Below are 21,614 nucleotides of genomic sequence, written 5' to 3'. Positions count from 1 at the left end.
CTTCCATAAAGGGCAGATTAGTTGTGCTGTGGACAGATTTTCCCACCTGAGCTGTGGTTCTCTGTAGCTCCTCCAGAGTTACCATGTGGCTTCTCTGATGAATGCTCTCCTTGCCCGGCTTGTCAGTTTAGGTGGATGGCCATGTCTTGGTTGGTTTTCAGTTGTGCCATACTCTTTCATTTTGGGATGATGGATTGAACAGTGCTCTGTAAGAGGTTCAAAGCTTGGAATATTTTTGTATAACCTAACCCTGCTTTAAACTTCTCCACAACTTTATCACTGGTTTGTTCCTTGGCTTTCATGATGCTGTTTGTTCACTAAGGTTCTCTATAAAGCTGGATACACACTATACAATTTTATTTAGATTTTTTCCTTTAGATTTACCAAAACCCTATAATATGAGGTCAAAGCTAAACATTTTCAATTTGTATGCAATCTGGCAGGCCCTTGCACTAAATAGTTGAAAGTAAATCTAAAGGAAATTGTACAACAAAATTGTATATGTAGTGTAAAATACTATGCACTATATACTGTATGCATTATACTTATCTATGCAGCAGGTGGCACTGTAGTATTATAGTGTTATAGTGTGTATTCTATGATATGACATGATGTACCATCTAAGTTCAGTGCACTTGTTTGTGATTAGTTCCTGTCTCATGTATTCTCATGTAGACATGCATTGCTAATTCTCCATAAAAGCAAAGCTATTGCTGCAAACAAGAAGCTTCTAGCGCATGATTTTAATACTCTGAACAACAAGTTTTGGGACCAGCAGCACCCAGGCACTGGAAAGAGAACTCTGCAACTCAGTGAGTACTGTATATAAGCTACTGAAAGATGCCAAGTGGGTAAGATGTGAAGTTTGCAAATGCAAAGTGGAACAATGCCAATTACCAGCTGTGGAAGTTTAAGCTAGAAATGTTTCTTAGTAAGGATGACTTGTGGCAAGTGCTGAATACAGACAGACCCACAAACAGGGAGATGGAGGGCTGGTAGAGGAAAGACAGACTAGCTTATCCACATAAGAACAGAGAAAATGGCAAAAGGTATGTGGACTTCATTACAAAAACTGCATGAGCGTTCAAACCTTAAGAGCAAGCTCTTTCTACTAAGAAAGCTATTTAAGATAAGACTAGAAGAAGGCCAGCAAATGTGTCACCATGTGAAAGCTATGCTTGAAATGCAGGAGTAGCTGTGTGCCATCGGAGAAGACATCAAAGATAACCATAGTGTTGCCCTGTTCCTCTGCAGCTTTCCAGAGACTTATACTGCTCTTGTTAATGCTTTAGAAGCCAGACCGAGCAGGAGCTCACACTGGAATATGTCAAAGACAAATTATATGATGAACTTGACAGAAGAAAAGAAAATACGCACCATGATGTCAAAACTCTTAAGATGTACAACGGCACAAAGCACAACAAAGAAAGCAGAGCCTGTTTTCGCTGTAAAAGGACCGGACACTTAAAAAAGGACTGTTCTATCTGGAAAGCCGAGCAGCAAAAGAAAGAGTCAAAGCAATCACAAAAGAAACTGAAGAAACATCATGGAGTGGCACCTTTAAAGTGACACAGAGCCAGGTCCAGATTAACATAGGGGCTATTGGAGATGCAGCTCCAGGCCCCTTACCTTAAGGTAGGCCCATTTTAAAAAAAAAAAAATCACAAAAAAAATTGAATTTCAAGGGTCATGGCTTGGTGACCAGGGGTAGACCACATAGAGCCCATTTGGAGGGTGGGTATCTGAAGACCTGAAATAAAGTGGGGGTGTGTGCGCTTAACTTTTAAAACCAAAAATATGAAAGAGGAAAAAGAACACCCTAAATATCAACCAGGTGTAAATATACACAAAATTTGTGAACCAACACAAATAATTAAATATAAATGAAAAAGTGACTTAGTGCATAATTTAAATGAAATTTTGCTGCATGCAAGAAAAACGCATAAATCTGTGTAAAAATTACATAAATAATTCAAATAAAAATCAAATGGCATAAATAATTCAAATAAAAATCAAATAGCAGCAAATGAGTGAATTGTATAAAAAAATAGCAGCAAATGGTGAAATATAATGTGATATAAACCATATAGGTGGATCACAGTGACATCAGTGCATCAAACTAAAGTGTCCCATATAGGATGCAAACATGCAACTCAAATAATCACAAAAAAAATATATATATATTTTTTTAAAGTGCAGTGTGCAAAGAGAGACGATCCTCTGGTGATGATCCGTGCCAGTGGTGCTAGCGCTAGGTAATTACCTCCCCGCTGCAAGATTAGCAGCGAAAAAAATCACACAGGGCAACCAGGTAACAGAGGATGATCCAGAGGATGGCTGTACTGCAGACTCTTGGAAATGACACAAATGCCTCCAATTTCTCCGTTAATGGTAGATGATCAGCAGGCTCAAAGGGATAAATCAGAAAAACCCGCCATGGTGTAATAATTTCAACACAAAGTTTTATTAAATAAAATATCTACTCACAGGGAAAATGTAAACAATACACAGCAGACCGCCGAGCGTCTTGCCCGGATGTAAACGTCACTTCCGGTTCCTACACGTCCCAGTTGAAGTCTTATTGATGACGTAACGCGTAGGAACCGGAAGTGACGTTTACATCCGGGCAAGACGCTCGGCGGTCTGCTGTGTATTGTTTACATTTTCCCTGTGAGTAGATATTTTATTTAATAAAACTTTGTGTTGAAATTATTACACCATGGCGGGTTTTTCTGATTTATCCCTTTGAGCCTGCTGATCATCTACCATTAACGGAGAAATTGGAGGCATTTGTGTCATTTCCAAGAGTCTGCAGTACAGCCATCCTCTGGATCATCCTCTGTTACCTGGTTGCCCTGTGTGATTTTTTTCGCTGCTAATCTTGCAGCGGGGAGGTAATTACCTGGCGCTAGCACCACTGGCACGGATCATCACCAGAGGATCGTCTCTCTTTGCACACTGCACTTTAAAAAAATATATATATTTTTTTTTTGTGATTATTTGAGTTGCATGTTTGCATCCTATATGGGACACTTTAGTTTGATGCACTGATGTCACTGTGATCCACCTATATGGTTTATATCACATTATATTTCACCATTTGCTGCTATTTTTTTATACAATTCACTCATTTGCTGCTATTTGATTTTTATTTGAATTATTTATGCCATTTGATTTTTATTTGAATTATTTATGTAATTTTTACACAGATTTGTGCGTTTTTCTTGCATGCAGCAAAATTTCATTTAAATTATGCACTAAGTCACTTTTTCATTTATATTTAATTATTTGTGTTGGTTCACAAATTTTGTGTATATTTACACCTGGTTGATATTTAGGGTGTTCTTTTTCCTCTTTCATATTTTTGGTTTTAAAAGTTAAGCGCACACACCCCCACTTTATTTCTAGTCTATACATTGAGAGTCAACTCATACAGTGATTGCTGCTTCTTTTTGTCATCCATCTTTTCCCCATTTTTTCATAGAGCGCGGAAGCCCATAGATATACATTTCATATCTGAAGACCTACTCAACCACTGGTTAAAATGTGGGGCTCCTAACATCTATGGTTCCGGAGATACGGGGCTCCTTGTGCAGCCTGTCAGAAGCTACATACAGAGCGGCCAGCTGACACACTCTGCAGCAGACTGAGAGGATGAGCTCACAGGGCCTCTCCTCACTTCTTGTCAGAGGCACTGAGCTCAATGGACAGCTTGGAGCCTGCAGAGTTTGACAGGCAGCACCTCCTGTCAAACTCGCCTATTGGTTTCCATGGGGCTACTCTGCAACTGCAAGCCAAACTTGCTCGCAGTAGCAGCATAGTCCAACAATGTAAAACTACCATTCAGCAATGTAAAAAAAACAAGGAGGTGGCAGTAGCACCTCATGAATGCCTGCCGGCTGCTGCTATAACAATCGTTGAAAAGCAATACATCACAGATTACTTTTAAGAGAGCAGTAAGTATTACCGCAAATGTGAATGAAACGTGAAACACATCATCCATTTCACACTCCCCACCAACCAGGTCACTCCCCAGCCACTTCCCATGTTAGCCACATCCCTTCAACTTATATCACAGGTCACCATTTCCGAACCTGCAGATGACAGACCCTACTCCAAAAGATATCACTCCCAAGTACTCCCCCCCACCTGCTAAGTGATATCCCTCCATGACCACCTCACACCCTCCTGCTGACAGACCTCTCTTCCCAGCCTGTCCCCACACACCCTCTCACCTGCTGACCTGTGAATGGGGAAACATTCCTGCAGTGTTATTGTGTTCTGCTAGTGGAGAGCCTTCCCAACGCACAGAATACAATGATCAGTGTTGCTAACTATAGCTGGCAGCACTGATTGTTTTGGGAAAAACCTGACAGGCTGGTTGTACTCAAGTCGATTAATAGATTGACTTGTGTACAACCAGCTAGCCCATACATAGATCGACTATGGCTGGTCTCTGCTTAATTGGCTTAATTTCAATTCATGTATGGCCTGCTTAACCACTACGCAGTCCCTAAACTTCCTTCCACAAACCTTTACATTTTTCCTTCCCAGATTCCTTCATCCTCACCTGTACATACTGCCCACTGTCATACCCTCCACATTCCTCTCCTATACATATTTCCCCCTGCTATACCCTCCACACTTCTCACCTGTACATACTGCTCACTGTCATACCCTCCACACTCCTCTCCTGTACATACTGCCCACTGTCATACCCTCCACACTCCTCTCCTGTACATACTGCTCACTGTCATACCCTCCACACTCCTCTCCTGTACATACTGCCCACTGTCATACCCTCCACACTCCTTTCCTGTGCATACTACACCATAATACCCTCCACACTCCTCTCCTGTACATACTGCCAACTATCTTTCTCTCCACACTCCTCTCCTGTACATACTGCCCCATCATACCCTCCACACTCCTCTCCTTTACATACTGCCCCCATCATGCCCTCCACACTCCTCTCCTGCACATACTGCTGACTGGCATACCCTCCACACTCCTTTCCTGTACATAGTGCCCCCTGTCAACCCTCCACACTCCTCTCCTGTACATAGTGCCGACTGTCAACCCTCCACACTCCTCTGCTGTGCATACTGCCCACTGTCATACCCCCCACATCCCTCTCCTGTACATAGTCCCCACTGTTATACCCTCCACACTCCTCTCCTGTACATAGTGCCCACTGTTATACCCTCCACATTCCTCTCCCTCACCTGCACATGCTTCCCACTTTTATACCATTCATACTCCTCCCCTATGCCTCTTACCCACAAAAAAAGTTCTTTAAAATGATATTGAATATCCTCAATGTTACCAGCTTTAGAATGGGCACACTTTTCTTAGTTCAACTAAAAGAATTCTTCTAGGTCCTCAAATTTGTTCTGCCCATTGTTAGTACTCATTTAATTTTGTGATTACTACTGTGATGTATAGCGGATCATAAGGGTTGTCAGCTACTCTAAATATACCACTGGAAAGAAAAAGTGTCCCTGAAAATATTTTTGAAATGTTGGCAACTATGCACTTGGGCACTGTAGGCGGCCCGATGATATTAAGGTGGTAGTAAATTTCGGTAACATTACTACTTTTTAGAGGCCCTGAGGTAGGTTATGCCATAATGTACTAGTATTCACAGCATATTAGCACATTAGGGTACACTTACCTGTCAGATTGAGCCCTCCGGTGCTGCACTGTGATCAATCCAGTGGGTCCTGGGTGCTTCCATCTTCATCCGGTCTTCCTTCCGGGTTCTGTGCCTTCGTTCACTTGCCTTGGTCGGGCTGTGTTGTTGTCACTTCCACACATGCTCATGCGCATCCTTTGAGAGAGAGTCTCATCTTCCTTCCTTTACCCCTCACCCCTCTCTCATCCCCTTTCTCTCTTTCTCTTTCTCTCTCTCATCCTCCCTTTCTCTATTTCATTTAATTTGCTATAACAAAAAATTGTTTGCATTTTTTTTTTTTTTTTATAAAAAGCCCCACTATAATCCTCAGCACCAGGCCCATGATGTTCTTAATCCAGCCCTGCACAGAGCTACAAGCCAATGCAGCTGGTGCATAGACTCGGGTGCGACAAGCCACATGACTAGCGATGAGTCCACCTTCACAAACATTGATTACAATTCAAAAGACACGGTATTTTTAGCAAACGGGAAAAGGATCACCTCAGAAGGTAAAGGCCAGGGATTCCTGAACTGCATTACACCACAAAGGGGTTGTCATGGTTATGCAGTGATCTTCCTGTGTTTGCTTACCTCCCCTCATGTCTTCAGACTAGAGGCCAGCCACTTCCGCCTGGTGGTTTTTATAACCTCTCCTCTAAGCATGGCTCCACCCCAAGCCCTATCAGGGAGCCCTATATTAACCTGTGCACTGCAGGCCATCAGTGCTGATCAACCATTGTGTATACCTTTGTGTGTTAGCTTCCTGTTTCCTGCCGTGTGCTCTTCTACTGTTTTCCGTTACTGACTTTGGCGTGTTTTTGACTATCCCTGTTTGCCTGTGATCCTGACCTTTTGGCGTGTCCCCGACTATTCTTGTCTGCTTGTGGCCCGACCTTGGCTTTGTCCCTCACCATCCCTATCCTCCTGTTGCCTACTGTGGGTGTGAGCTGGGGGACCCTGGGGGTCGCGACCTGGAGCCAGTTGCAGCCAAGTCCATCCTCACCACTAGAGGCGCTGGTGAACACCTGCTGGCTCTTAGACTCCATGCCCCAGGGAATCTTACGCTCTAACCCCAGTGGGATCTGTCCCCCGTCTGCAGCAGTCAGCCGTAGGGTCCACAAACTTGCGGTGCACTCCTGATCCCTACGGTGTGCATCTGTCACCTCGCCTCAAGGTGACCTGACAGTTTGATCAGCCATGGACCCGGCTGACGTGCCGCTTCCTGCAGTCGATCCGTTGCAGGGCTTAGTTCGCAGACTTGAGACCCAAGAATCGCATCAGACCCAGATAATGCAATTCCTTCAGGATTTGGCATCCCGTTTTGAACAGGCTCAGGCCTCATTAGGATCCCCAGTTCAACAACTGCAACTGGCTCCAGGTCGCGACCCCCAGGGTCCCCCAGCTCACACCCACAGTAGGCAACAGGAGGATAGGGATGGTGAGGGACAAAGCCAAGGTCGGGGCCACAAGCAGACAAGAATAGTCAGGGACACGCCAAAAGGTCAGGATCACAGGCAAACAGGGATAGTCAAAAACACGCCAAAGTCTGTAACGGAAAACAGTAGAAGAGCACACGGCAGGAAACAGGAAGCTAACACACAAAGGTATACACAATGGTTGATCAGCACTGATGGCCTGCAGTGCACAGGTTAATATAGGGCTCCCTGATAGGGCCTGGGGTGGAGCCATGCTTAGAGGAGAGGTTATAAAAACCACCAGGTGGAAGTGGCTGGCCTCTAGTCTGAACACATAAGGGGAGGTAAGCAAACACAGGAAGATCACTGCATAACCATGACAGGGGTCACCACAGTATCCTTGTAAAAGTGCGGTATGTCCCAGAACTAGAATGCAGCCTTCTATCCGTGAAAAGTCTTGCAAACAACATTCTCACAGTTAAGTTCCAGGGTGATAAATGCACAATTCACAATAATAAGCGATTCCTCACAAAGGAAAACTGGATGATCACCTATACAGTCTCATCACCACAAACCAACAAGCCAACATAGTCTCTAATGACCCACACAACAAATGTATTCACTTATGGCACAGGCGGCTGGGGCAAAGAAATCCAGAAGCTATACAGGACATTATAAAGAGAGGCTTATCAGAAGATATGACAATAGTACCTTGAAAACCACATATGCTCCCCTTCCACAGGCATCTCAAAGAAACAGAACTCACCCCCTGTATCTCATACACAGTGACATATGTGGTCCAATGAAAACTCCCATGTCAGGCAGGAACAGATAGCTACTGGCTTTCATTGATGATTATTCCAGGTACACCACTACTTATCTGATGAAACATCAGAGAATCGTCAACAGTTCGTTGCCATATCTAGCGGCAAATTCCAACAGAAACCAGGAATAATATGCACCGATAATGGTGGAGAATACATAAGCAAAGAAGTGGACTTATACCTGAAGAGACAAGGAATAGTACACCAGACAACCACACCATACACTCCTGAACAAAATGGTGTAGCGGAAAGGAAAAATCGCACTCTTATAGAAATGGCCAGATCCTTACAGAATCCTACACCCAAAGACTGACAAAGTGACAATAAGCCGCAGTGTTTATTTTGATGAGAGCCCATCACCATAAACACAGATCCCCAAAAGCTGTGAAGTGAATAAGCCAAGCACACCAGAAGAAAAGGTCAACCAAAGCGAAGCTTGTCAACCTGTGTGGAAGTCAGAACAAAAGGTGTAACTCACATTGCCTAAACAAAGTTCCCCACCAGATCCTGCTCAACTGCCTGAAGTCAGGAGATCCACCCGGACCACAAAGGGGATACCACCCAGCAAGCTGTCATACAGTTAAAGCAGACAGCATGCTTGAACTAACATCCTGGGAAGACATAAAAAAACTGCCAAAATGTGAATAATAAATGGAGAAAGGGAGCAGAAGAAGAATTAAAGTCACTTCTAGAAAATAAAATCTGGACACTCAGAGCTCCCTCCTAACTGCAAAACTATAGGAAGTAAGTGGACTTTCAAAGTAAAATCAGACGCAGAAGGGAACGTCCACAAATACAAAGTAAGACTAGTTGCCAAGGGTTACTCCCAGAAATTTGGTGAAGATTAAGATTAAACATTTTCTCCTGTCATAAAACACTCTACCATCAGAGTGCTTCTTAGGGTTGCAGCCGGGGAAAGGCAGGCAAGTAAAACACCTAGACATTTTAAATATTAAAGGTGTTATTGACATTCAATACTGCCCATCAGAGATGACTGCTGATACACTCTTGGTGAGTGCATCAGCAGTCATCTCTGACAGGCAGTATTAAATGACGTTTGTTGAAGGGACGTTAAAGTTATATCCAGAAGAAGATGAATGTAGTTTGACAAAGCACATGCTGTTGGGAAGGGGTGTTGGAAGGACAACAGCATGTAATGTAAAGTACTGTGAACTATATACTGTATGCATTATACTTATCTATGCAGCAGGTGGCGCTGTAGTGTTAGTATGTATTATATGATATGACAAGATGTACCATCTATCTAAATTCAGTGCACTTGTTTGTGGTTAGTTGCTGTCTCATGTTTTCTCCTGCTGTAAAGACATGCATTGCTTATGCTCCATAAAAGCAAAGCTATTGCTGCAAACAAGTAGCTTCCAGCGCATGGTTTCAATACTCTGCACAACAGTATCCAGCTTAACAGACCTCTGAGGGCTTCATAGAACAGCTTAAATTAGACACAGGTTACTAATTAGGTGACTTCTGAAGGCAATTGGTTCCACTAGATTTTAGTGAGGGGTATCAGAGTAAAAGGGGCTGAATATAAAGTGTGTGTGTTGCAGTTTGCAAGAATGGTTTACCAGGGTTATGGCTGAAGACATACTCCTGTATTTTTTTTCAGCTGCCAGCTGGCTTTCTCCTAAAAGCAGCCCGAGAGTCTCACTAGTCGCTGGATCGCTTTCAGAAGCAGCAGGAGGGGACACCGGCATTCCCGGGAAATGATCCGATGGTGTGGCCAGCTGGTCACAGAGGCAAACAGAGGCCAGATCTTTCTGATTGCCTCTATGGCCATGGAGGACCAGAGTGACATCACTTCCAGTCTAGGGCGGAAGTAAAAAATGTTTTTTTAACCACGTTCTGCCCACGTTATAGCCAAAAGACAGCTACAGCGTGGATTGGTAGGGTGTCCATAGACATCCTCCCATGATTGCGCTGCTCTCGTGCCCCCATGTGGCGCATTCTGCGATCGTCAAGCCTTTTTGACTTGGCTGATCACAGATGAGGGTAAAGAGCCAATCACAGTGGCCCTCTACTATGTGATCAGCATTATGCCCTGTACACACGGTCGGACTTTCCGACGGAAAATGTGCGATCGGATCGTGTTGTGTGTGGGCTCCATCTGACTTTTTCCTTCGGAATTTACGACACACAAAGTTTGAGAGCAGGATCTAAAATTTTCCAACAACAAAATCCGATCGTTTAAATTCTGATCGTGCGTAGACAATTCTGATGGACAAAGTGTCACGCATGCTCAGAATAAATTACCAGACAAAAGCTATTGGCTACTGGCCCATTTATGGTCCCGTCGTACGCGTTCTACGTCACCGAGTTCAGAACGATCAGATTTTCCGACAACTTTGTGTGACGGTTTGTATGCAAGACAAGTTTGAGCCAACATCCGTCGGAAAAAATCTGATGGATTCTGTTGTCGGAATGTCCAACCATGTGTATGGGGCATTAGAGTTATGCCCTGTCCACGCGGTCGGACTTTCCAACGGAAAATGTGCAATCGGATCTTGTTGTCGGAAAATCCAATCGTGTGTGGGCTCCATTGGACCTTTTCCATCTGAATTTCCGGCACACAAAGTTTGAGAGCATCGTTTATAAAAAAATTGGGTATATATTGTGTTTTGGAGTTTAAATTCATTAAAGTGTAGCTTTTCGCGAAAAATTGCGTTTGAAAAAATGCTGCACAAATACAGTGTGACATAAAAAATTGCAATGATCGCCATTTTATTCCCTAAGGTCTCTGCTAAAAAAATATATATATATAATGTTTGGGGGTTATAAGTAATTTTCTAGCAAAAAATACTGATTTAAAATACTGAATAACCAGTACACCCTTGTTTAATGAAAATGAATAATTCCTTGCTCTCAACATTATCTGTATGTAAACGTGCTGTGTGTATAAAAATAAATTGTTCAATAAAGCGTTTCCTGATTTAGAAAAAAAATAACCAGTACACCACTTTTTTAATTCATGGTTCTTTTTTGTGCCTCCGGACTGTCATATCTACATGGAGCCTTCACTGATATACAAGGGTCTGCATTGGTTAGTGCTTACTACAAATTACAGTAGATCTGTCAGTTGTCCTCCTGGACACTGGAGAGGTTTTATTTCTAATGAAAAATTGTCTGCAGAAAAAATAGCTTCCAATCAAATACACTGTCAAGCAAGACTCTACAGGGGAAAAAAAAGGTAAAAAAAAAAAATCCATGGAGAACATTGAGAATTATCAGTTAGTTACACCAGCATTTTAGAGACAAGGTTTACCTAGGGCTAAAGATTATTTTTTTTACAGCTGTACTCTTGGCAATTATGAAATACACACATTAATGCAGCTCTGTGCTCACAAACACATCCTTAAATGTATTTTCTGAATACAAGCAGGGTCGGTGCTTGACTATTTTGCGCCCTGGGCAAGACCAGCTACTTGCACAAGAAAAAAATTAAAACTTCACACAGTAGAGTAGAACAGTAGAAAATAATACAGCAAAAAAACATGAAATTGCTAAACTTTTTAATTTTCAAAAATAAGTGTCATAAGATGCCAAGGAGACAGCCCAATGTAGCAAAAAGACATCCCAGTCCAGAAAAGAAGACGGGTTAACAATTGGCACAAATGAGCTCTGTGGCTGGGTCTGGAGATTAGTGAGTTAAATCAATTATAGTTCAATTTAATGGATAAGTCCATAAAAACCCCACTGAAGTGGCAGCTCTGTGTGGAAGCAAAAAGCGGCTCTGGGAGAAGGCACTAGGAGAAAAACACATGTGCCAACTAAGTGTAGCTTTTTAAGACTTTAATGAGGTAAAAAAAGAGTGCTACTCACACATTGTGAATGGTCAGAAGTGCATAGAAAAAAAGACACTACACATCATGAAGGAGAAGAGGGGAAGAGGTGCACGTCAATGAGAGTCCAGCTGGTGGATAAGCCGTTTACCCAGGATCGGGTGCTACGGTGAGGACCGACACTTCCTGGTGCCATGGAATGCAATGGACTTGCATGACGTCACTTCCCGGATGTGGTACAAAAGGATTGACCAGGAAGTGCTGGTCCCCACCACAGCAGCCGATTGCGGGCAGGCGGCTTATCCACCAACTGGGCTCCCACTGACGTGCCTCTCTTCCCCTCTTCTCTTTCATGATGCCAAGACAGCTGATGTGCAGTGTCTTTGTCTATGAGCTTATGACCATTCACAATGTGTGGGTAACGCTCTATTTCACCTCATTAATGTCTTAAAAAGCTACACTTAGTTGGTGCATGTGTTTTCTCCTAGTGCAGTCCAGCAAAGAGACATCCCAATCCAGCAAAGAGACATCCCAATCCAGCAAAGAGACATCCCAATCCAGCTAAGAGACATCCCAATCCAGCTAAGAGACATCCCAATTCAGCTTAGAGACATCCCAATCCAGCTAAGAGACAGCCCAATTCAGCAAACAAACATCTGCATACAGTCGTGCTCATAAGTTTACATACCCTGGCAGAATTTATGATTTCTTGCCCATTTTTCAGAGAATATGAATAACACAAAAACTTTTCTTTCACTCATGGTTAGTGTTTGGCTGAATCCATTTATTATCAGTCAACTGTGGTTACTCTTTTTAAATCATAATGACAACAGAAACTACCCAAATTACCCTGGTCAAAAGTTTACATACCCCAGTTCTTAATATCGTGTATTGCCCCCTTTAACATCAATGACAGCTTGAAGTCTTTTGTGGTATTTGTGGCTCTTTACCTTCTCAGATGGTAAAGCTGCCCATTCCTCTTGGCAAAAAGCCTCCAGTTCCTGTAAATTCTTGGGTTGTCTTGCATGAACTGCACGTTTGATATGTCCCCAGAGTGGCTCAATGATATTGAGGTCGGGAGACTGAGATGGCCACTCCAGAACCTTCACTTTATTTTGCTGTAGCCAATAACAGGTCGACTTGGCCTTGTGTTTTGGATCATTGTCATGTTGGAATGTCCAAGTACGTCCCATGCGCAGCTTCCTGGTTGATGAATGTAAATGTTCCTCCAGTAATTTTTGATAACATACTGCATTCATGGTGCCATCAATTTTGACCAAATTTCCTGTGCCTTTGTAGCTCACACATCCCCAAAACATCAGCGATCCACCTCCATGTTTCACAGTTAGCCCTTGTACACACGGTCGGAGATTCCGACAACCAAATCCGTCGGATTTTGTCCGACGGATCTTGTCCGAAACTGTTGCATACACACGGTCGGACGAAGTTGTCGGAAAATCCGATTGTACATAACATGATGGCGTAATTTCGTTACGATGGGACTACGTTCAGGCTAGTAGCCAATAGCTTTGATGTAGGAATTTGATCTGAGCATGCGTGGCACTTTGTACGATCGGAATTCTCTACACATGATCGGAGTATGTCCGATCGGAGCATTTTGTCGGAAAATATTTCCGGCAAGTTGGAAAATTTGGTCCGACGGATTTTCCGACGGAAACAGTCCGATGCAGACCACACACAGTCGGAATATCCGACAAAATGCTCCGATCCGACACATTCCGTCGGAATCTCCGATCATGTGTACAAGGGCTAAGAATGGTGTACCTTTCATCATAGTGTTCCTTCAGTGCGGCTGTCTCCAGTAGCCAGCCCAAAAGGTGTGTGTCCCCCTGTGAGCAGTGCTTCCTGTGTGTCATTGAAGCTGTCTCTCCCGCCTTCTGTCTGTACTTCCTACTATCCTGGCACCGGCTCTGCTTTAAGGCTTGTATATGGGGGCCAGACCCCAATCAGCCCCTGCTGGGTGTCCATGGCTCTGCCCTAAGCGGCTGCCTAGTCTGCCTAGTGGTAATGCCGGACCCTGAATACAAACAGTGTAAATACCTGATGATGATCAGCCTCTTGGAGTCCCTGTGTGGAGAGGAAGAAGTAGCACAAGGAGCCTATCAGTTCATGTGCTGACAAGGAACATGCTGATAGTAAGAGAAAACAAAGTGACAGAGAGATGAACTCATCACTGTGCTGCTTCTCCTTTCACTGTCTAGTCACAGGCAGTAGTGGGTCCAGGAAGACCTGGGTTTAGAGAAAATGGGCTGATTTAACCCTGTAATGCCACACAATCACACAAAAATCGGCGTGGACAACACAATGGCGGCATGGACCTGATGAACTCAGTGGGTGAGTTTGACAAGCAGTACTACTTGTCAAACTCTACACCTGTGTTAACAATGCCATGGCTGGCAAGCAAAGTATCGTGGCTGCTGTACCATGTACAGCCCTATCCAGCTGTATTGTGACAGTTTGGGTGGACAGCTGGGAGGAGGTAAAACCATGGTTCAGCCGCTTGTATTTACCACCCGTCTGAAAGAGCCCTAAATGACAAACCACCTATTAAAGAATCTCTAAACATTTGAATTTAGAAATAACTGAACTCAGCTTTTTGAGTGCTTGTAGCTGTAACCTATCTTGTGATGGTACACTTAGGCCGCGTACACACGGGTGGACTGTTCGCCCAACTTTTTCCGCTGAACAGTGTTTCAGCGGACAGTCCGCTCGTGTGTGGGCTTCAGCGGACTGTTTCAGCGGACAGTCTGACGAACAAAGTTTTTCGGAATTTCCGTAAGACTGTCCGCCCAAACTTGGTTTCAGCGGACAGTCCGCTCGTGTGTAGGCTCGTTCGACAGACTAAGTTTCGCGCATGCTCAGAAAGGATTTACACGGCGAAGGTTGCATTGGACGGGACTAGAAAAACGACATCCTATACACTGCAATGCAACCTTCGGCCGTGTAAAGCCTTTCTGAGCATGCGCCATACTTAGTCCGTCCAACTTGCCTACACACGAGCGGACTGTCCGCTGAAACCAAGTTTGGACGGACAAAACCAAGTTTGAACGGACAAAATTACGGAAATTCCGTAAGACTTTGTTCGTCAGACAGTCCGCTGAAAAAGTCCGCTGAAGCCCACACACGAGCGGATTGTCCGCTGAAACACGGTTCAGCGGACTAAGTTGGACAGACAATCCGCCCGTGTGTACGCGGCCTTAGTAACATGTATTTTGTTTAATGGTTTCTGAAATGTCATTAAGCAATTATGATGTGTTTAAATATGTGTCAGTACCATCTTCATATTTGTATATCAGTCCCTCTGTGTTCCCAAAACAGATATTTAATTGGTCTGTTTTTTCTTTGTTCCCTGGGACTGAATCTGAGTTAACATTTTTAGGGCCTAAGTCATATATCAGGCCTTACATTTGAACTATTGCCATAGTTGATTTATTTATTAGTATTTATAAACTTTCTTTAGCAAACCACACTTCATTTTGTATTTTTTCCAGTCTGTTTTCCTGTTTTTTTTTCTGCTTTTGTTCTTCCGTTTATTACCTTCAAATTAAGAAAATGTGTTTTATTCTTGACTTTTATATTCAAATAACCCTCCATTTAGATATTTTTTAGGTCCTATATACGTAGACAAAAAGTGCAGCGCTGGGTAATAAACGAATAATATAAGTGATTATGAATAAAAACCGTGATTATACAAAGGTGTATTCTAAATAATCAAGTGATCAAAAAAACATCATAATAGTCCATATGTGTTAATATGATCAATCCATGAGCAACAAACATGTGTATCAAACGCAAAAATAGTTCATGGGTGAAATAATCCAACAAAGAAGTGTTCACAAACGAAATCCAAATAATAAGTTTCCACCACTAGTGCAGCCCGTCACCTAGGAATAAGCAATGAAGGCTTACCCAAAAGCCAGCGACCACCCTTGTTCAGGGGGGGGGGGTCACATAAGGCTTAGTAGAACAGCAGGCTTGCTGTTGAAGTACCACCGACTGTCCTCACAGGTAACCGGCCAATGTCTGTGGAAAGTAGTTTTGAAGGCGCTTCTGTCAGGAGACGATTACCGCGCATCAATGGACATTTCTTTCCACCAGTGGGATGTGGTCATCCAATGGATTTCCGTAAAAAGTTATGAGGAGAAAAAGACTCCAATAGTGCAGAGATACCTTTGACTAATTTATTCAAAAAAGGTACCAACAGGTTCACAATGCATAAAAACGTTCCTTGCAAGGATAAAAGATAATAAAAGATAAAAAGGCTCTGCTAATCTCCAAAAAAAGCGATTCGCGCACACGCACTGCGCGTATGCGCAGCGTCCCTACGGCCATTTCGTCACCGCTAACGTCATCAGGAGTGCCTGTATTTTATATACGCATTACCCATTGGAATGAAATGTGCAATGTGTTCAAATAAATTTTATCTGAAACACCCTATTTATGTCCTGACAATATTTCCTCCTCACCCATGTAATGGAGAGCGGCATTCAGCATTGATAAATTGGATTTCCTAAAATTTTTATCTTTCCAGCATGTACAAGTAGACTATGTTTTTTATGTTATAGTCACTGGTAAATAAATATTTCTTGATGGAAACATTCCTAACAAAGCCTGCATTTTCAGGCAAGAAGGATATACAAGAAGGGCTCTGTGTACTCAATGCTTGTACAGTGCCTCCATACAGTTGTCTAGTAAAAATATGCTTGCTATTGAACAGTATGCAATTCAGAAATCTTAATAGGTTTATTAATATTGTAACTGTGAGGATATAGGATATATAACAAGAGTTATAGGGCGTATATATGATATACAGCCAGAGCCATAAATAAGGGGGTACCACTGGTCCTCCTGTGTGGGGCCTTGGCTAGCAGGGAGGCCAGGCAGCAGGGTGAAGCATATGTGGGTAGGAAGGGTGATCGGCATGGCAAGGGGACAATTACTGAACCAATTCCCTGTATGGCTCTCTCTGCGGCATCTGAAAGCTGGCTTCCACTTATCTCCCTCCCGTTGGCTTTCAGCTGCTGCAGCGAGAGCCATACAGGGGATCGGTTTTAGTAATTGTCCCCCACCACACCAATTACCCTCCCTGTGCACCATATGTTTCCCCCTATTACCTAGGCCCCCATTTGTGTCCCCCACCCCCACAGTGCTACCACCTTCTTTCCTCTCCTTCCTGTCATGGCTGCAAGCACACAATAAGATCCTTCAAGATGGAGAGCAGGGTAAGGGTCCCGTAAATAAGTCATATTTACCAGCCCCCTCCTTTCCTGAATGGACACAATGAGTGATCGGTACCGATCACTCAATATGTTCATTCATAACTAAAGCATTAGCTGTATGGGGCCCCGGGTCAGGTTGTCTGTATCGGGCCCCATGTCAGGTTGTCAGTATGTGGCCCTGTGGTTTTTAAAAGCAGCTCTGAATACAACATTCAGAGTGAAGTGGAGTATGTTACATACTGCATAATGTACACAATGGGGCAATCTTAGATTTGTTATGTACTGTATAGCATGCAGAATGGGATTGACCAGAGTATGCTACGTACATAGAGCACAACATACATGGGGCAGCCTTCAGTATGTCATGTACAGTACAGCTTACAGGTGGAGCAGTCCACAGTATGTAATGTACAGCACAGCTGAGGGAAACCTCAAGTTGGTCATGTAGGGCATAGTGTACAGAGTGGTGTGGGCCTTGCAGCTATTCAGAAAGGATAGCATATGGAAGGTCTCCACTTTTCCAACTTTACTACTTGAGACCCTACCTCAGCAGAAGTAATGAGGGCTGGATAATATAGATGTGGCCAACCTAGCCAGGGGTTCTGAGAAGTGGCCATACAGTGCCTGTGGGTGCCACAGCAGAGATACTGAGGAGAGTGACAGATTGGAATTGAGTCCCAACCATGACGGGTGAGACAAACAAGGTTTCTCACCCAACTGTGTATTGTTTGCTTGATATAGCAACAAAAATAAAAATATCCTAATTGGTTGTAAATTGGATTGTTATAGGTGTGCGAAGCATGTGTTGTTTTTTCTGATATAAAATGTGGTTTATCAGCATTAAACTCCGTAATCAACTGACGTTTATCCAACCGGAGTACAAAGTCAGTCAACGCTGGAGAGGACACGGTTCTCATCTAAAGGTCACTGACAGAAAATACACACTCGAGTGCAGGATGTACTGTTCCTGCAACCATTTACATTCATAAATATGAGGAGGAGATGTGACATCTATATAGCCTGAATATCCATAATTTCATATCGGCCTTTCATATTTCTCCACTAATGCCACTAATCAGACTATTCATCTCCATTGTCTTTCTCCTGATATGCCCTCAGGATGTCGTTCTGCAGAATGCTTTGCTTTTATAAACATATCGGTTTTTTATTGAGAACTTTGTTTGAACACAGAGTTAAAAAAATATATATTTTTTTGTTATTTATAACAGGTACTTATATAGTGCCATCAATTTGTTTAGCGATTTACACAAAGTTTTGAGTTTGGAGTCTGGGAGGAAACCGGGGTAGGTTGGGCTGTGGTTGGGATTCGAACCAATGACCCTAGTGCCCAGAGTTTGTTTTGTATCCAGGTGTAGTTTCCTGGTGATCCTCTTCCTTCTACCAGATTGTTTGTATGTCATGGTATTCCAGAACCCGCCCACAACTTTTCTGTGTCATCACAATGATGATATCACCTCCTGGAAGCCTCATCCTCCTCCTACTGCTTGTGTCCTTCAAAGTTTACATTCTCTGTTCTTCTACTCCTGTCTTGGAGCCCATCTGTCCTGCTCCCTTTCCCGCTTGGTGTTAATTTGTTCCCCCTGTACAAGTCTTCAAGATCACCTCAAGAGAAGATCACAAAGGAGTAGTTATTCCTGTCAAGAAAAATACAGCTGTAGGCAATTTTTTTTACTTTGAGAAACATGAAGCTTCTCTATTAGCATTGATATGTTGTTATATAAGGATCAGTTCACTTTAGTCTAAAGCCTCATACACACGATCGGACTTTGTACAAACTTTCCTGTGGCTTTTTTTACAAAGGGCGTCGGCCGAAAACTTGTGTTGTATACACACGGCAGGACTTTTTCAGCCAACTTTCACCAAATCACTTGGTTTTTCTACTCTTTACTGCCACCTTTGGTCAACTTTTGTATTGTTGTCTGATCCTAGAGGCGATTCAGTTCGCATTGTGCGCTATATAAGTATTTCATTCATTCATTCATCTTTTGCATTGGTTCTGTGCATGTGTGTTTGTACTTTGTACAAAAGTCCTATGGTTTTCTGTACACACGATCAGACTTTGCTCCATCTGACTTTTGTTGCCAGAAAGTTTGTCCATTCGGACAGCCAACAAAAGTCAGATGAAAACCGAAAAAGTTTGTCCCATGGAACGTACACACGGTCGGATGTTGTTCCAAAACAGCTAATTTGCATGTTTGTTTTCAAAAAGTCTGATCTTGTGTATGGGCCTTTACATAGTCTAAACCTTTTCAACACAACAGAAAACCTCTCCGTTCTCAGGGAACCCCTGATTTTAAAAAAATGACTATATTTACAACCAGGAGCATAGCTACAGGGGGATATTTACCATTGACAGGCAATGGTACACCATATGCAACAGAGCTGCTATAAAAACAAAGATACACATAGATAGTTACATAGTACTAAATTAATTTTGAATGTATGAAAGGTATATATGAGCCAGACTTGACTGAGAACCCCATGGAAACTCAGCGCGTTTCATGGCTATATGCCATTCATCAGGAGTTGGGTACAGAAATAAAAGGTCGGCTAAAGCACTGTGCTTGGTTAGCATCAAGAGAGATGGGACCCCAAAATGATTGTCTGTTCCGGAGCTGAGGCAAGGGACCTTGCCCCAGCCAAGAAAATATCCACATAGCATACTCGACTGCCACAACACATTCCACATGTGTGAGGATGATTGCCAAAATAGTGTTATCTGTGTATCCAGTGAATGAGCTGTGCATGTTACTTCCCTGGTGTAAAAAACATAGTCTAACATAGTCTCAACCTTTTTAACACAACAGAAACCCTTTCCTGTCTCAGGAAACCCCTGATTAAAAAAATGACTATATTTACAACCAGGAGCATAGCTACAGGGGGTTGCTATGTGACCTGGCCCCATGCTGCAGGGGGCCATGTGGCTCCCCTGTACACCTGTATAATAGGAACGGCAGGGGCGGCTGGATATAGAAGAACTGATCTCTCCATCTTCCTTAATGCATACAATGCATTAAGATAAAAAAAAAACAACTATAAAGTGGTTCTAAAGGATCAAAATGTTTTACATTCATGCATTCTATGCATGAAAGTAAAAAACCTTCTCTGAGCAGCAACCCCCCCCCCAGATACTTACCTGAGCCCCATCTCCACCCAGTGATGTGCACGATTTCCTTGGCTCAGCGGGGACTATGCCATCTCATTGACTGAGACATTGGCTCCTGATGCTGTCGTTTGCCTCTAGCCAATCAAGAGACAGGGGACGAGACGAGCCATGGATGTGTGAGTGTGAATGGACACAGAGCCGCAGCTTGGCAGTGAGCTTGCTCGGGTGTCCCCATTGCAAACTGCTTGCTGTGGGGGCACTCGGCAGGAAGGAGGAGCCAGGAGAGCTGGCGACGGACTCAAGAAGAAGTGGAATCAGGTTTGCTCTGTGCAAAACCATTACACAGACCAGAGAAGTATGGAGGAGCTCCAGGCTATTTCAGAAAAAAAATCTCTAGCACATACCCGCCCCTTAAGGGTACATTTGCATGGGTGTTTTGCCACAATGTGAATCCCAGTGTCAAGAATCTACTGATTCCTGATGCTTAGTCTGACAGCTGTGAGCAGCTAGCTGCCATTCTCGTACAGTAATGATAGGCCATCAGCAGCTGCAGCTATTCGTGGTTGTTCTCACAGCTAGCGATTACCTGCGGGGATCGCGGTCGGACGCACTTTGTGTGAACTCCGCAGCCAGTAACTCACAGCTGTCAAACCCCACAGCAGGAATTAGAAAATTCCTGCTGCTGGGATTCGCACCATGACAAACACCCAATGCGAATATACTTTTAGTCCCTAAGTAGATAAAATGTTAGTAAAGTCACGTAATATTCTATTGATGAATCCTCTCCCTTCCTAATTTGTCCATTAGTCTCCCTATCCTGTCTTTCATTCTGCAGGATCTCTTATTTCTTTCCACCAGCTATATCAGAAGAAGAAGCCGACCCTCAGAAACCCCCAACCAGAATAAACATTTACAGATTTCCCCCAGCCTTAGTTTACCTACAATTAGCAGTCCCATTAAAGTTTAAACTGTTTAATTATGCAAAAAGATCATAATGTGTGTCGAACGTGGGACAGCAAATCCATCCGGTCTGCGGGGACACAGATACGAGGCGGGCGAACAGAAACTGGCAAGCTGTGCGCAGTGGCGGAAAATGCTCAGAGCACAAAATGTAATATTAAAGAAATTGTTAAAATTATACGCTGCTGCCAAATGTTAGGTGATAAATTATGCATCACACGGCTCCTGCCGGAGAAGATCTTGAGAATAGAACTCTTGTGTAGGCAATAGGCATAATGTAATAAGTTGACCTCATGTGAACAGCCTGCATGTCTTCTGTATGACCTGATCTTTGCTTCTTTCTATCCAGAAAAGCTGTCTGCGTTAAGGCCTTATTCACACTTGCGTGACGCACATTAGCGTGTTTTTTGCACCTTTTTCACGCAACAATGTCAGGCAGCCTATTTACTTAAACATGCCAAGTAACTATTGTTGCTTTTTCGGGAGCAGACCTTATTACATTTGATTATGGTGCTTTTTAGAGCATTTGACGCAATTCCAAACAATGTTTGGAGTGTCATTAAGAAATAATGGTAATACA

At 43.2% G+C, this 21,614-nt stretch overlaps 1 protein-coding gene across 1 annotated transcript in view; it reads left to right on the top strand.

Annotated features, from left to right (window-relative positions):
* LOC143986675 (spermatogenesis-associated protein 7 homolog) overlaps positions 1–20,980 on the top strand; it is a 273,557-nt gene extending 252,577 nt beyond the window's left edge. Inside the window, exons 11-12 of the mRNA XM_077485081.1 lie at positions 676–812; positions 20,910–20,980. Coding sequence (XP_077341207.1) covers positions 676–812; positions 20,910–20,980 — 208 coding nt within the window. The remainder of the gene's footprint in view (positions 1–675; positions 813–20,909) is intronic.
* Positions 20,981–21,614: the final 634 nt, after the last annotated feature.

This window comes from Lithobates pipiens, unplaced genomic scaffold, assembly GCF_037356315.1.
Source record: "Lithobates pipiens isolate NorthernLeopardFrog02 unplaced genomic scaffold, aLitPip1_a1.2 Scaffold_18, whole genome shotgun sequence".
Classification (NCBI taxonomy): domain Eukaryota; kingdom Metazoa; phylum Chordata; class Amphibia; order Anura; family Ranidae; genus Lithobates; species Lithobates pipiens.
The sequence above is the reverse complement of the archived record's forward strand: the minus strand, read 5'-3'. Positions and strand labels throughout refer to the sequence as shown.